This window comes from Eurytemora carolleeae, unplaced genomic scaffold (genome assembly GCF_000591075.1).
Source record: "Eurytemora carolleeae unplaced genomic scaffold, Eaff_2.0 scaffold178, whole genome shotgun sequence".
In the NCBI taxonomy this organism is placed as follows: domain Eukaryota; kingdom Metazoa; phylum Arthropoda; class Copepoda; order Calanoida; family Temoridae; genus Eurytemora; species Eurytemora carolleeae.
In genome coordinates this window covers 292,284-303,424 of record NW_019396294.1, presented here as the reverse complement: position 1 = coordinate 303,424, position 11,141 = coordinate 292,284, and the positions used below count along the sequence as shown (strand labels likewise).

Below are 11,141 nucleotides of genomic sequence, written 5' to 3'. Positions count from 1 at the left end.
GTTCCTTCATCCATGCTCATATGTTCTTCATCCTTACTAACATGTTCCTTAATCCTATTATTGCTGTTATTGTTGCTTAAATGTTCCTTCATATATCTGCATGCTCATGTGTTCTTTATCCTTACTAACATGTTCTGTTATTTTATCCTCTTATTGCTGTTACTTTCCCCCAGGCATGATTGTTCCTTAATTCACTTTTAGCAGATCTTCCCCTCCATACTCACGTGTTCCTTCATCCAAATATTCATGCTGAACTTGAAGTTAATTAAACCGTATTTCCAGCGTTTGCATTTGCTTGCCAGTAGACCAGAAAATCTGCCAGATGGACATATTCTGCTCTTTAAAATCAATTTAAGAAATACAGATAAATTGATGCTATTTATCAAACAAGTGTTTTTATTTTTTATTTGCTTCTAGACTAATATTTGGTCCACTAAGTTAAATTCAGAGTAAATTCATAATATTCATAATTCTACCTTAATTCTATTTCTCGTGCACCATACCTTATTAAATGGTCAATTAGGTTTATCGTTCATAATATCTCTCAAATGTATTTGTCTCCATTTATAGATATACTGAATTAAGTAAAACTCCCAGTCCTCTAACTATTCTATCATCTCATCTCGTTTTCAAGCAATTGATTATATCAAAGCAGTTAAACATCTTTACTATTTGAAAGGATAGAGTTTTGCCGCGTCAGCAAATATTTGTCACGCGGCGCGCAGCTAACATTCCGCAGTTTGGTTTGGTACACGGCCCGTAGTAAATACTCCTAGTAAAGGACCGCAGTTTGCCTTCCTTACCCGTTCATGCGGCAGCAACTGTACATAGACACAGGTGCGGTACATGTTAAGGGTTTAGTGCAAGTACATAAACTGTGAGTAGTACCTGTAAAATGACAAACACAAAGTTGTACAAAACATTTTTTTATTCCTCCTCAATCTTTCAATCAAGAAAGAATGTATTTATTTTTATTCTACAGACATTGATGAAGGGTGTTCTATTAAGAGTTCTGATGCACACATTTACAGAACAAATATATATATACTTACAACACTCTTGTTCAGCAGACATTATATTTGTGAAATATTTGAATAATCCTGGGAATTTATATTTCTCTTTGTTTGTGCTGAAGTAGAATTTATCTTTGTACGTTGCGAACGAGTCTAATGTTCTTATATTCATGAAAGCAGGATAATAAAGAGACTGTTAATGGTATTTCAATTGTGCCCCCCCCCCCGCCCCAATTAAAGAATTGTATGCATACAATTCACACCAAACCCTTAACATACACCTTTATTCGAACAACAAATAGATATTGTTGTTTTGTATCTTAAAACGTGTTGCGGCACAAATCCGCTAGACGCTTAAACATGAGAGAAGACACAAAAAGAAAATTTAAAATTATTAGGGCGACAAGCAAATTCTTTTAAATGATAAACACCTTAAATAATTCCCTTAAAGCCCTAACATATATCATCACTGTTAAATATAGAAATGGTTTGGTCGAATTCATCCCTGGAAAAAGTCACTTAACCCCTTTGAGTAAATTTCTCGTTTAATTAATAAACGTTCAAGGTGGGAGTTGATTATAGACATGAATTCACGTAATCTCTCATGTTTTTACTTCTATTCTAATGTTAATTAATAAGGTAGATTTTCATGAATGCTCACATGATCTCATGTTTTTAGAATTTGTGTTTAAAAAATACAATATTAAACAGTTATTAGTGGATCGAGCTATTTGTTTGTTATCTACAAAGACAAAAGGTCTATTTACATATATGGATAGATGAAAAATTAGATACTTAATAACTTGCCTTGAAAGTATAATCCTTCAAATTCTGCCCTACTTTAAAAATTAAAAGTAGTCCATTTTCCGACTTAATTAGAAACCTCCTAGATTTCTGAACGATCCCTTGAACCACGGACCCCCACTCTCACTCCCAAGCTACCCCCCCTGGAAAGGCAACGTTCAACAAATCTTCAACTTGAATGCTTTTAATTCCTACGTCAAGCCTTATCTAAGGATTTCCTCCTGTCATTTTATTCCTGAGTTTTTTAGACAAAATTGCAAATATTTTTCGACTTGGTGTTTCATTTCACCTTTTTGTGACGGATATCTGCTCACTTTATTAATATATTATATAATGTTAAAATCTAGATGTATAAACGTTTAGTCGGGATGGCATATTAGTAAGAAAGGAATTGAGTCACAAACTCAAATTTGCTGATCTCTATATCTTTGCAATCGGATAGTGTAAACCTTTTGCATTTCAATATTTCAATATTTCATTAGATTATTTATTAATTCAGAGTTTGAATTAATTTCAAGTGTCAGTTGATTCACAACTGCAGGGACCTTGAAAGCTTTGTCTGAACGCTGAAGATATTTGTCGTTTTCTCTTTAAAAATTCATTATTTTCTACTGTGGCTTACTCAATTTAATAAAATTGAAAAAATTTAACAGGTCTTCAGGTGAAAAAAACTTCGAACTTGAAATGACCAACCTTAAATATCCCTCTTTATATAATATATCTTCTACGCAGTGCGAAGTACGTCAAACCTTATAGAAATCTAACGTATAGAAACTGCTACGTATAGCAACATGGCGTATTTTCCGGGAGAACATTTTTTATATTTTTGAGAAACTAAATAATCAGTGTAAAGCAGATTTAGTTTTCATAAAATCCTTTTATTTAAATGGTAAATCGGAGTTTTATGAAATCATATTAGCATTACTGGAGAACTTTTTTTTATACTTTTAAGAATTTTTTTTTCTAAAAATAAAATTGTTGATAGCATTTTTATAAAATATCTTTTTTAATAGTAACACGCAATTTTATGTATAACCATATAATCATTAATTTATGTTGTCAGTACATCATAAGATCTGGGGGACCTTAAACACAATAGAGAGCAGTACAAATGTATGTATTAAACTATTTTGCTCCTTTAATGTCTATTGTCTAGGGTATGTTAAAAAAAATAGAAATGTTGATAATGATAATGATAAGCTACAATGTTTTACAAAAACGTTTAATTCCTTAAAAATATAAAAAATTTTCTCCCGGAAAATACGCCATGTTGCTATACGGAGCAGTTTCTATACGTTGGATTTCTATAAGGTTTGACGCCATATTATTTGTTTCATAGATTAATCAAAATTACAGATAGGACGCTAGATGCCGACTTTTTGTTCACAATAACCCTGAGGCAGAAGCCCAAAGGAGTTATGCGCAGTCGGTATAGTACAGGCTCTTTCTCTGACTTGTAATTCTACGCAGCATGCGCGTATCTCCTTTGGGCGTCTACCTTAGGGTTATTGTGAACGAAAACCCCTAAATCTTTAATTATAATTAGGATGTCAAGATCTTTAATATCTTTATATTAATGATGTCAAGATCTTTAATATCTTAATATTAAGGATGTCAAGATCTCGAATCTATCTTTATATTAAGGATATCAAAATCTTTAATCTATTTTCATATCAAGGATATTAAGATCTTTAATCTAAGTTTATATCAAGGATGTCAAGATATTTAATCTATCTTATTTCAAGGGTGTCAAGATATTTAATCTATTTTCATAATAAGGATGTCAAGATACTTAATCTATCTTTATATTAAGGATGTCAAGATCTTTAATCTGGCTTTATACAAGGATATCAAGATCTTTAATATCTTAATATTAATGATCTCAAGATCTTTAATCTGTCTTTATATAAGGATATCAAGTATTTAATCTGGCTTTATATCAAGGATATTAAGATCTTTAATCTAAGTTTATATCAAGGATGTCAAGATCTTGAAACTAAGTTTATATCAAGGATTTCAAGATCTTTAAACTATCTTTTTATTAAGGATGTCAAGATCTTTAATGGGTAGCAGAGCGGAGAGCCGAGCTGAGAGTAGAGATATATCGCCAGATCTGCAGAATAGAAAGGAAGATTGACCACCGCCATTTTTCATATCAATTAGCACATATCAAATTCTTTTAATATTTTCAAGCATTTTTAGTCTTAAAGGGATAATGCATGACTTTTTATAAGGTGTTTTTTTTTCAAAATTTCAAATGACTCCATTTATTGTGTGTATGGCAAATCGCAACGGTACCATAACACGCTTTGTCTTACCAAGAATACAATATCTTTTTTACATTATTCATCTGACAAAGTTTTTAGGGGTACCTTTGAGAATGAGACATGGCACTCTTTACGTAGATTCTTAAATGTAATTTTATTTGCAAATCTTTAATTTAATATTCACTGTGATGGCGATGGTTTTGTTAATTAAGATCTCTGTTCCTTGTATCTCGTACCTGGCCCTATCTGCCGGTCAGCGAACTAGAAAATCATCCTATAAACACTACGGGGCCCAGAAAGCCCCTGAACCAGATAAATGTATGATAGATCCAAGTGTCTGGTATCAGAGACCAACATCAAGGTAAATTATGTCTGATAGATCCAAGTGTCTGGTATCAGAGACCAACTTCAAGGAAAATTATGTCTAACAGATCCAAGTGTCTGGTATCAGAGACAAACTTCAAGGTAAATTATGTCTGATAGATCCAGGTGTCTGGTATCAGAGACGAACTGCAAGGTAAATTATGTCTGATAGATCCAAGTGTCTGGTATCAGAGACCAGCTTCAAGGTAAATTATGTCTGATAGATCCAGGTGTCTGGAATCAGAGACCAGCTTCAAGGTAAATTATGTCTGATAGATCCAAGTGTCTGGTATCAGAGACCAACATCAAGGTAAATATGTCTTATAGATCCAGGTGTCTGGTATCAGAGACCAGCTTTACAAGGTAAATTATGTCTGATAGATCGAAGTGTCTGGTATCAGAGACCAACATCAAGGTAAATATGTCTTATAGATCCAGGTGTCTGGTATCAGAGACCAGCTTTAAGGTAAAATATGTCTGATAGATTCAAGTGTCTGGTATCAGAGACAAACTTCAAGGTAAAAATGTTTGATGATCCAAGTTTCTGATATCAGAGACCAGCTTTAAGGTAAAATATGTCTGATAGATCCAAGTGTCTTGTATCAGAGACCAACATCAAGGTAAATTATGTCTGATAGATCCAAGTGTCTGGTATCAGAGACCAACATCAAGGTAAATTATGTCTGATAGATCCAAGTGTCTGGTATCAGAGACCAACTTCAAGGTAAGCATGTCTGACAGATCCAGGTGTCTGGTATCAGAGACCAACTACAAGGTAAATTATGTTTAATAGATCCAAGTTTTTTGTATCAGAGACCAGCTTTAAGGTAAAATATGTCTGATAGATCCAGGTGTCTGGTATCAGAGACCAGCTTTACGGTAAAATATGTCTGATAGATCGAAGTGTCTGGTATCAGTGACCAACTTCAAGGTAAATATGTCTGATAGATCCCAGTTTCTGGTATCAGAGACAAACATCAAGATAAATATGTCATATAGATCCAGGTGTCTAGTATCAGAGACCAGCTTTACGGTAAAATATGTCTGATAGATCGAAGTGTCTGGTATCAGAGACAAACTTCAAGGTAAAATATGTCTGATAGATCCAAGTGTCTGGTATCAGAGACCACCTGGATATCCCGTCGTGAATTTTCAGGGCTAACTAAACTGATGGGATTAAACTCTTTCAAAATCTTTCAAAAATTTAAAAGTTGTCACAGTATAGATATTAAGATTAAGAAGTTTTGACGTCTGTTTGTTTAAGGCGTGTAGGTCGGGCTAGCTCTGAGGGTCCCAGCACGACTAACATGAGTACAACCAACGGTACAGTACAACGAAAGAAGTCCAGTGCTATGTACTTCTTACCGACCAACAATGAGAGTCCAGTGATGGTGATAAAAAAGCATCCCCATGAATCAGGGAGGAAGGATAGTTTTGACAGTGGAATCGGAATGCAGGTATGATATGCAATCAGAGCTGAAAACTTTAGAATGAGATATCCTTAATCCCGATTACTTAATCTGAGTATGGACACACTCTTGATGTACTTTTTAATCCTCTCTTTTTGGATATCCCTACTGATATCCGATTGAATTAAAGTCAGCTATTCACAAGCCGGCTTTTAGAGCATATAAACAAATATAAATTTAATCATGTTAAGATGAACTTATTAAATCAAACAACATAATTAATCACATTTAAGGACTAAACTGTCTTAATAAACATTAATCCAAATTTACTTTCATTCAATCGATGTTTAGTTCAATTGATATAACATTGACACCAGCAACACCAGAAATAAAAACCGGGGTTTTAAAAGATAAATCGAGTACATCTTAAAATTGCACGCTGATTGGTTAAATTTTAACTTCTTTCTTGGATATCGAATGCGTATTAAAATAATCTCGGGTTTAGTAAAACAAGGACTTTAAGCATTAATCTTGATATCCATCATTCTAAAGTTTTCAGCTCAGGGTATATAATTTAGGGTTCTTTAGACTTATTTTATGCTTGATACACACATTTCACGCCTTTTAACCTAAAGTATTTCCTTAATAACCTTGATAAAAATTATTTCTTGTTTTTTTTGTTTCTAACATAATTTATCCAAAATTTATTTCAAAAGACAATAAGGTTGAATTTACAAATGTAAAACATTTTCTATTTTCTTATTCGTGGACGAGACATGTATTTTCATTTTCATTTTATACATTTCTATTTTCTTATTCGTGGACGAGACATGTATTTTCATTTTCATTTTATATATTTCTATTTTCTTATTCGTGGAGAGACATGTATTTTCATTTTCATTTTATACATTTCTTTTTTCTTATTCGTGGACGAGACATGTATTTTCATTTTCATTTTATACATTTCTTTTTTCTTATTCGTGGACGAGACATGTATTTTCATTTTTATTTTATACATTTCTTTTTTCTTATGTCTATTCTTAAGTTGTTTATAATACTACTATTTAATTAAAATAACAATAATAATCTTTTTCGAAGAGTAAATTCATGTTAATTTACTAAAGAAATAAATAAATTTTATCATCTTTGTTATCTCTTTTTCTTTTGGACAACCCGTACATATTTAGTAAATGAAATACTCACATTAAATACCAAAAACTGAGTTTTTTCTTTAAAATTTGATCAAGACTATTTAAATTCGAATAATATTTAATTTGGATTTTTAGTCTTTGAAGAATTTAGAAATTTTTTATTTTTTTTGAAGAGATTTTGTTTGTTCTAAAGTGACCCATCACTGTACACAATTGGAGGATTTCTATTTCTCTCCTTGTCTTTTCTGCGTAAATGCACAAAAGGAATTGAGTCTTTGCCACAAACTCAAGTTTTGTATTCCTATATCTTTGCAACCTGGTGGTGTAAATCTTTGATATTCATAGTTTTGAAATATCTGAAGTTGTAGACATTGGGTTGAAAACATATAGAAATTAGAAAATCAGAGTTTGTGGCAAAGGCTCAATTTCTTTAAGATAAAAAATATATTTCTATCTTTTTTTTGCAATCATACTGTAGAATGACTCGGAGGAAACTTTAAAAATGAATGAACATAAAAATTCCTTAAAAGTATGAAGTAATATTAACCTAGATAGTTCAATGTTTTAACAAAATGATTCAATGAATGAACCAGGTTGAAACTATTAAATGAAACAAGTTGCAAACTAATAAAGTGGTATTTTCCTTTCAACTTCGAGAACACACAAGGAGTTACAGTAATTTAAAGATAAAATAGGCTATGAGATAAAACATAGTCACGTGATAAAAATGTTGGAGAAATTCCACACGGGCAGCCGTAGTACATTTGAATTTCCGAACCGGGTCAACCTTTCCAGTCCCAGTTTGTACTGTATCGCCTGGACATTGGGTAAACAAAGCAGACACTCAATAGGACTAGCCGGTGCAACAAGGTTGACGCGGTCAGACTTTAGGTTGAATTTACCTTTTCTAAAGGGTCAGAGGTGCGTGTCCAACTTCTCTTTCCATCACTGTTAAAGTATTAACAGTTACGATTTTAATACTAAGTAAAATTTTACGATTTTTTGCCCCTAGGGACCCATACATTATCTAACCAGCGAATATAGATATCTACATTCCTATAGATATTTTGCCCCTAGGGACCCATACATTATCTAACGTCTAGTATCCGAGGAGGTTAAAAGCATTTAATTTTGATAATTTTGAAAATTCACATAATAGTTTCGTATGACCAGAATATTTCATACATTATTTTTGCTTGATTCTATGTCAGGCTGTTACATTCGTCTTGTGTTTACCTTTCCGCCCAACGACAGTACACTGCAGTAAAAAATATGCGTACACCTCTGTAATAACTTTCCTTGCATTAGTACCTTTCAACGTATCATCTTGTATCACAGTTAAAAAAGGGCTAGGAAAGACATTTACAATCGTTTTTCTAAGGGTTAGTTGAGAACTAGGTGGACTAAGTAGAATCTTGTGTTTTAGTTAATAAAAACTATGGAAACCACGTAGAATTATGTATTAGTGTATTAGTTAATGTAGAACTAAAACTACGTAGAATCTTTGTGTTTATTTAATGGAAAACTAGGGGAACCAAGAAGAATCTTGTGTTTTAATTAAAGGAGAACTAGTGAACCACGTAGAATCTTGTCTTTGATGAACAAAGAACTTGGAGAACCACGTAGAACCTTGTGTGTTTAGTTACTAGAGAACTAGATGAACCACGTAGAACCTTGTGTGTTTAGTTACTAGAGAACTAGATGAACCACGTAAAATCTTTTGTTTTAGTTAATAGAGAACTAGGGCATCCACGACGAATCCTGTGTGTTAAGTTAATAGAGAACTGGGTGAACCACGTAGAATCTTGTGTTTTAGTTAAAAGAAAACTATTGGAACCACGTAGAATATTGTGTGTTTAGTTAATAGAGAACTGGGTGAACCACGTAGAATATTGTGTGTTTAATTAAAAGAGAACTATAGGAACCACGTAGAGTCTTGTGTTTTAGTTAAAAGAGAACTATTGGAACCACGTAGAATCTTGTGTTTGGAGAAGAGACAAGAAAGAAATACGTAGAGTCTCTAATTCATAAAATAATGCACAGGGTGTCCATTGTATTGCAGAGAGTCCATTATTTTACACAGGGTGTCCATTGTATTGCAGAGGGATTCCATTATTTTACACAGGGTGTCCATTGTATTGCAGAGGGAGTCCATTATTTTACACAGGGTGTCCATTGTATTGCAGAGGGATTCCATTATTTTACACAGGGTGTCCATTGTATTACACATATAATACAATTAAATTTATTTTGATAAATTTGTAATTCACAAAGCAGAAAGAAATGAAATTCACAAAGCAGAAAGAAATGATATTTCCTATTTGTCAGAATGCATTTCACATTGAAGCAAAGAATTCGCTTTCGAAAGAACACGGGCAGCCTTGTACATTTGAATTTCCAAGCCGGGTCAACCTTTCATGTCCCAGTTTGTACTGTATTGCCCGTACATTGGGTAAATATAGCAGACACTCAATAGGACTAGCCGGTGCAACAAGGTTGACGCGGTCAGACTTTAGGTTGAATTTACTTTTACTAAAGGGTCAGAGGAGCGTGAGAATAGTATAGTGAGACCAGAAATCTGTGGAACGGGCCTATTTACTCTATAAAATGTTCCTATGTTCATTGGACTATTTAAAGTCATAGCTAGAGTCTAAAAGTCGTCTTCCTGTTCCACAGTTTTCGGGTTCTCACTTGAAAAAAATATTATGTAGCCTTTGCCCTTACTGGCTTCAGAGGCGTAGTGGAGGTTTAGCCGAGGAGGGTGAACTTTTTTTGTGTGCACCCCCCCCTCCCAACGGTTGATGTGCAACCCCCTAAAAAAAACCATATGAAGAAAAAAATTAAAGCTTAAAATCTATACTAATCTACCGGACTATTGGTCATCTGACCATAATTACCAATCATACCATTATAAAATCTAGTAGTAAAAGAGCAAAAAGCTGGAAAAAATTAATTTTTTGAGTATACAACATATATCATACATCATTTAAAGCTTAATAAAACTCTGCGTCAAAATTTTGCTCTGAGAGACTGAAATGGATTTTAAATAATATTGTAAATAATCAAGGTTGTAATGCAAGGAACGTTAATTGATGTCGCGTATACTCTTCGTACATATTGAAACCAGTTCTCTCTGGGCGGAATTTGTAAACAAGAATAGATGCATCAGAGTTCGTTTAGTATCCGAGGAGGTTAAAAGCATTAAATTTAGATAATTTTGATAATTCACATAATGATTTCGTATAACCAGAATATTTCATTGATTCTTTTTATGTGAAAGATGGATTCCATGTCAGGCTTCGACATCCGTCTTGTGTTTACATTACCGCCCAAAGACAGTACACTGCAGTACAAAAGATGTGTACACTTCTGAAATAACTTTCCTTGCATTACATCCTTGATAAATAATAATAATAAGATATTGTAAAGGAGATTAAGGTCCAAGAAAGAATTTGAGAAACTATCATAAAATGGACAAATTGTGACATTGTCAATTGGATTGAAATGAAAAAATTCTGAATATATATTTAAGTTTAATATATTAGAGCTTGCCGCCTCTGGCTCTAGGGGGGGAGGCCTAGGGGGTGCACAGGGTACCGCCCCCCCCTCCACTACGCCCCTGACTGGCTTGCACATTTGACGTCTTGTATGTACCGAAAAATAAAATAAAATGTGATGAAATAATCAAAAATATTTTTGGAACATTGAAAAAAAAATGGCGAAACAAAATTTTATTGGAAAAAAGAAATTTTTAGAAAAATTGCATTGGAAAATGTTTATTCTATTTCTTTTCAATATTTTATAATTTTATATTTTTAAATCGGACAGTCCAGTCTACAACATGGAGGGTCACAAATCTTTAGTACTTTTATTTCCTGAAAGAAGGGTTCCATCGTCTCGTCTTAAAAGATTCTAAACCGAAACTTAAAGGGACAGACCGGCTATGTAAGGTAGTTAAACTTAGTATGCAGTAATATGGACAGATTCTTTAGAATTCATTTGAGACATATAAAACTTTTTCACGATGTATAATTACTGAGTTTGATTGCAAAGTCGACGTTTAAAATCATGAATTTGGGTGGGTACGTTTTCAGAATCGTTTTTTTTAAATTATTAAATAACGACGACGAAAAA

At 33.1% G+C, this 11,141-nt stretch overlaps 1 protein-coding gene across 1 annotated transcript in view; it reads left to right on the top strand.

Moving 5' to 3' along the window:
- Positions 1–753: 753 nt before the first annotated feature.
- Positions 754–11,141, top strand: part of LOC111700381 (trichohyalin) — a 22,668-nt gene continuing 12,280 nt past the window's right edge. Inside the window, exons 1-4 of the mRNA XM_023471269.1 lie at positions 754–837; positions 3,864–3,945; positions 4,297–4,445; positions 5,712–5,904. Of these exons, the coding sequence (XP_023327037.1) occupies positions 3,865–3,945; positions 4,297–4,445; positions 5,712–5,904 (423 nt within the window). The 5' untranslated portion in view covers positions 754–837; position 3,864. The remainder of the gene's footprint in view (positions 838–3,863; positions 3,946–4,296; positions 4,446–5,711; positions 5,905–11,141) is intronic.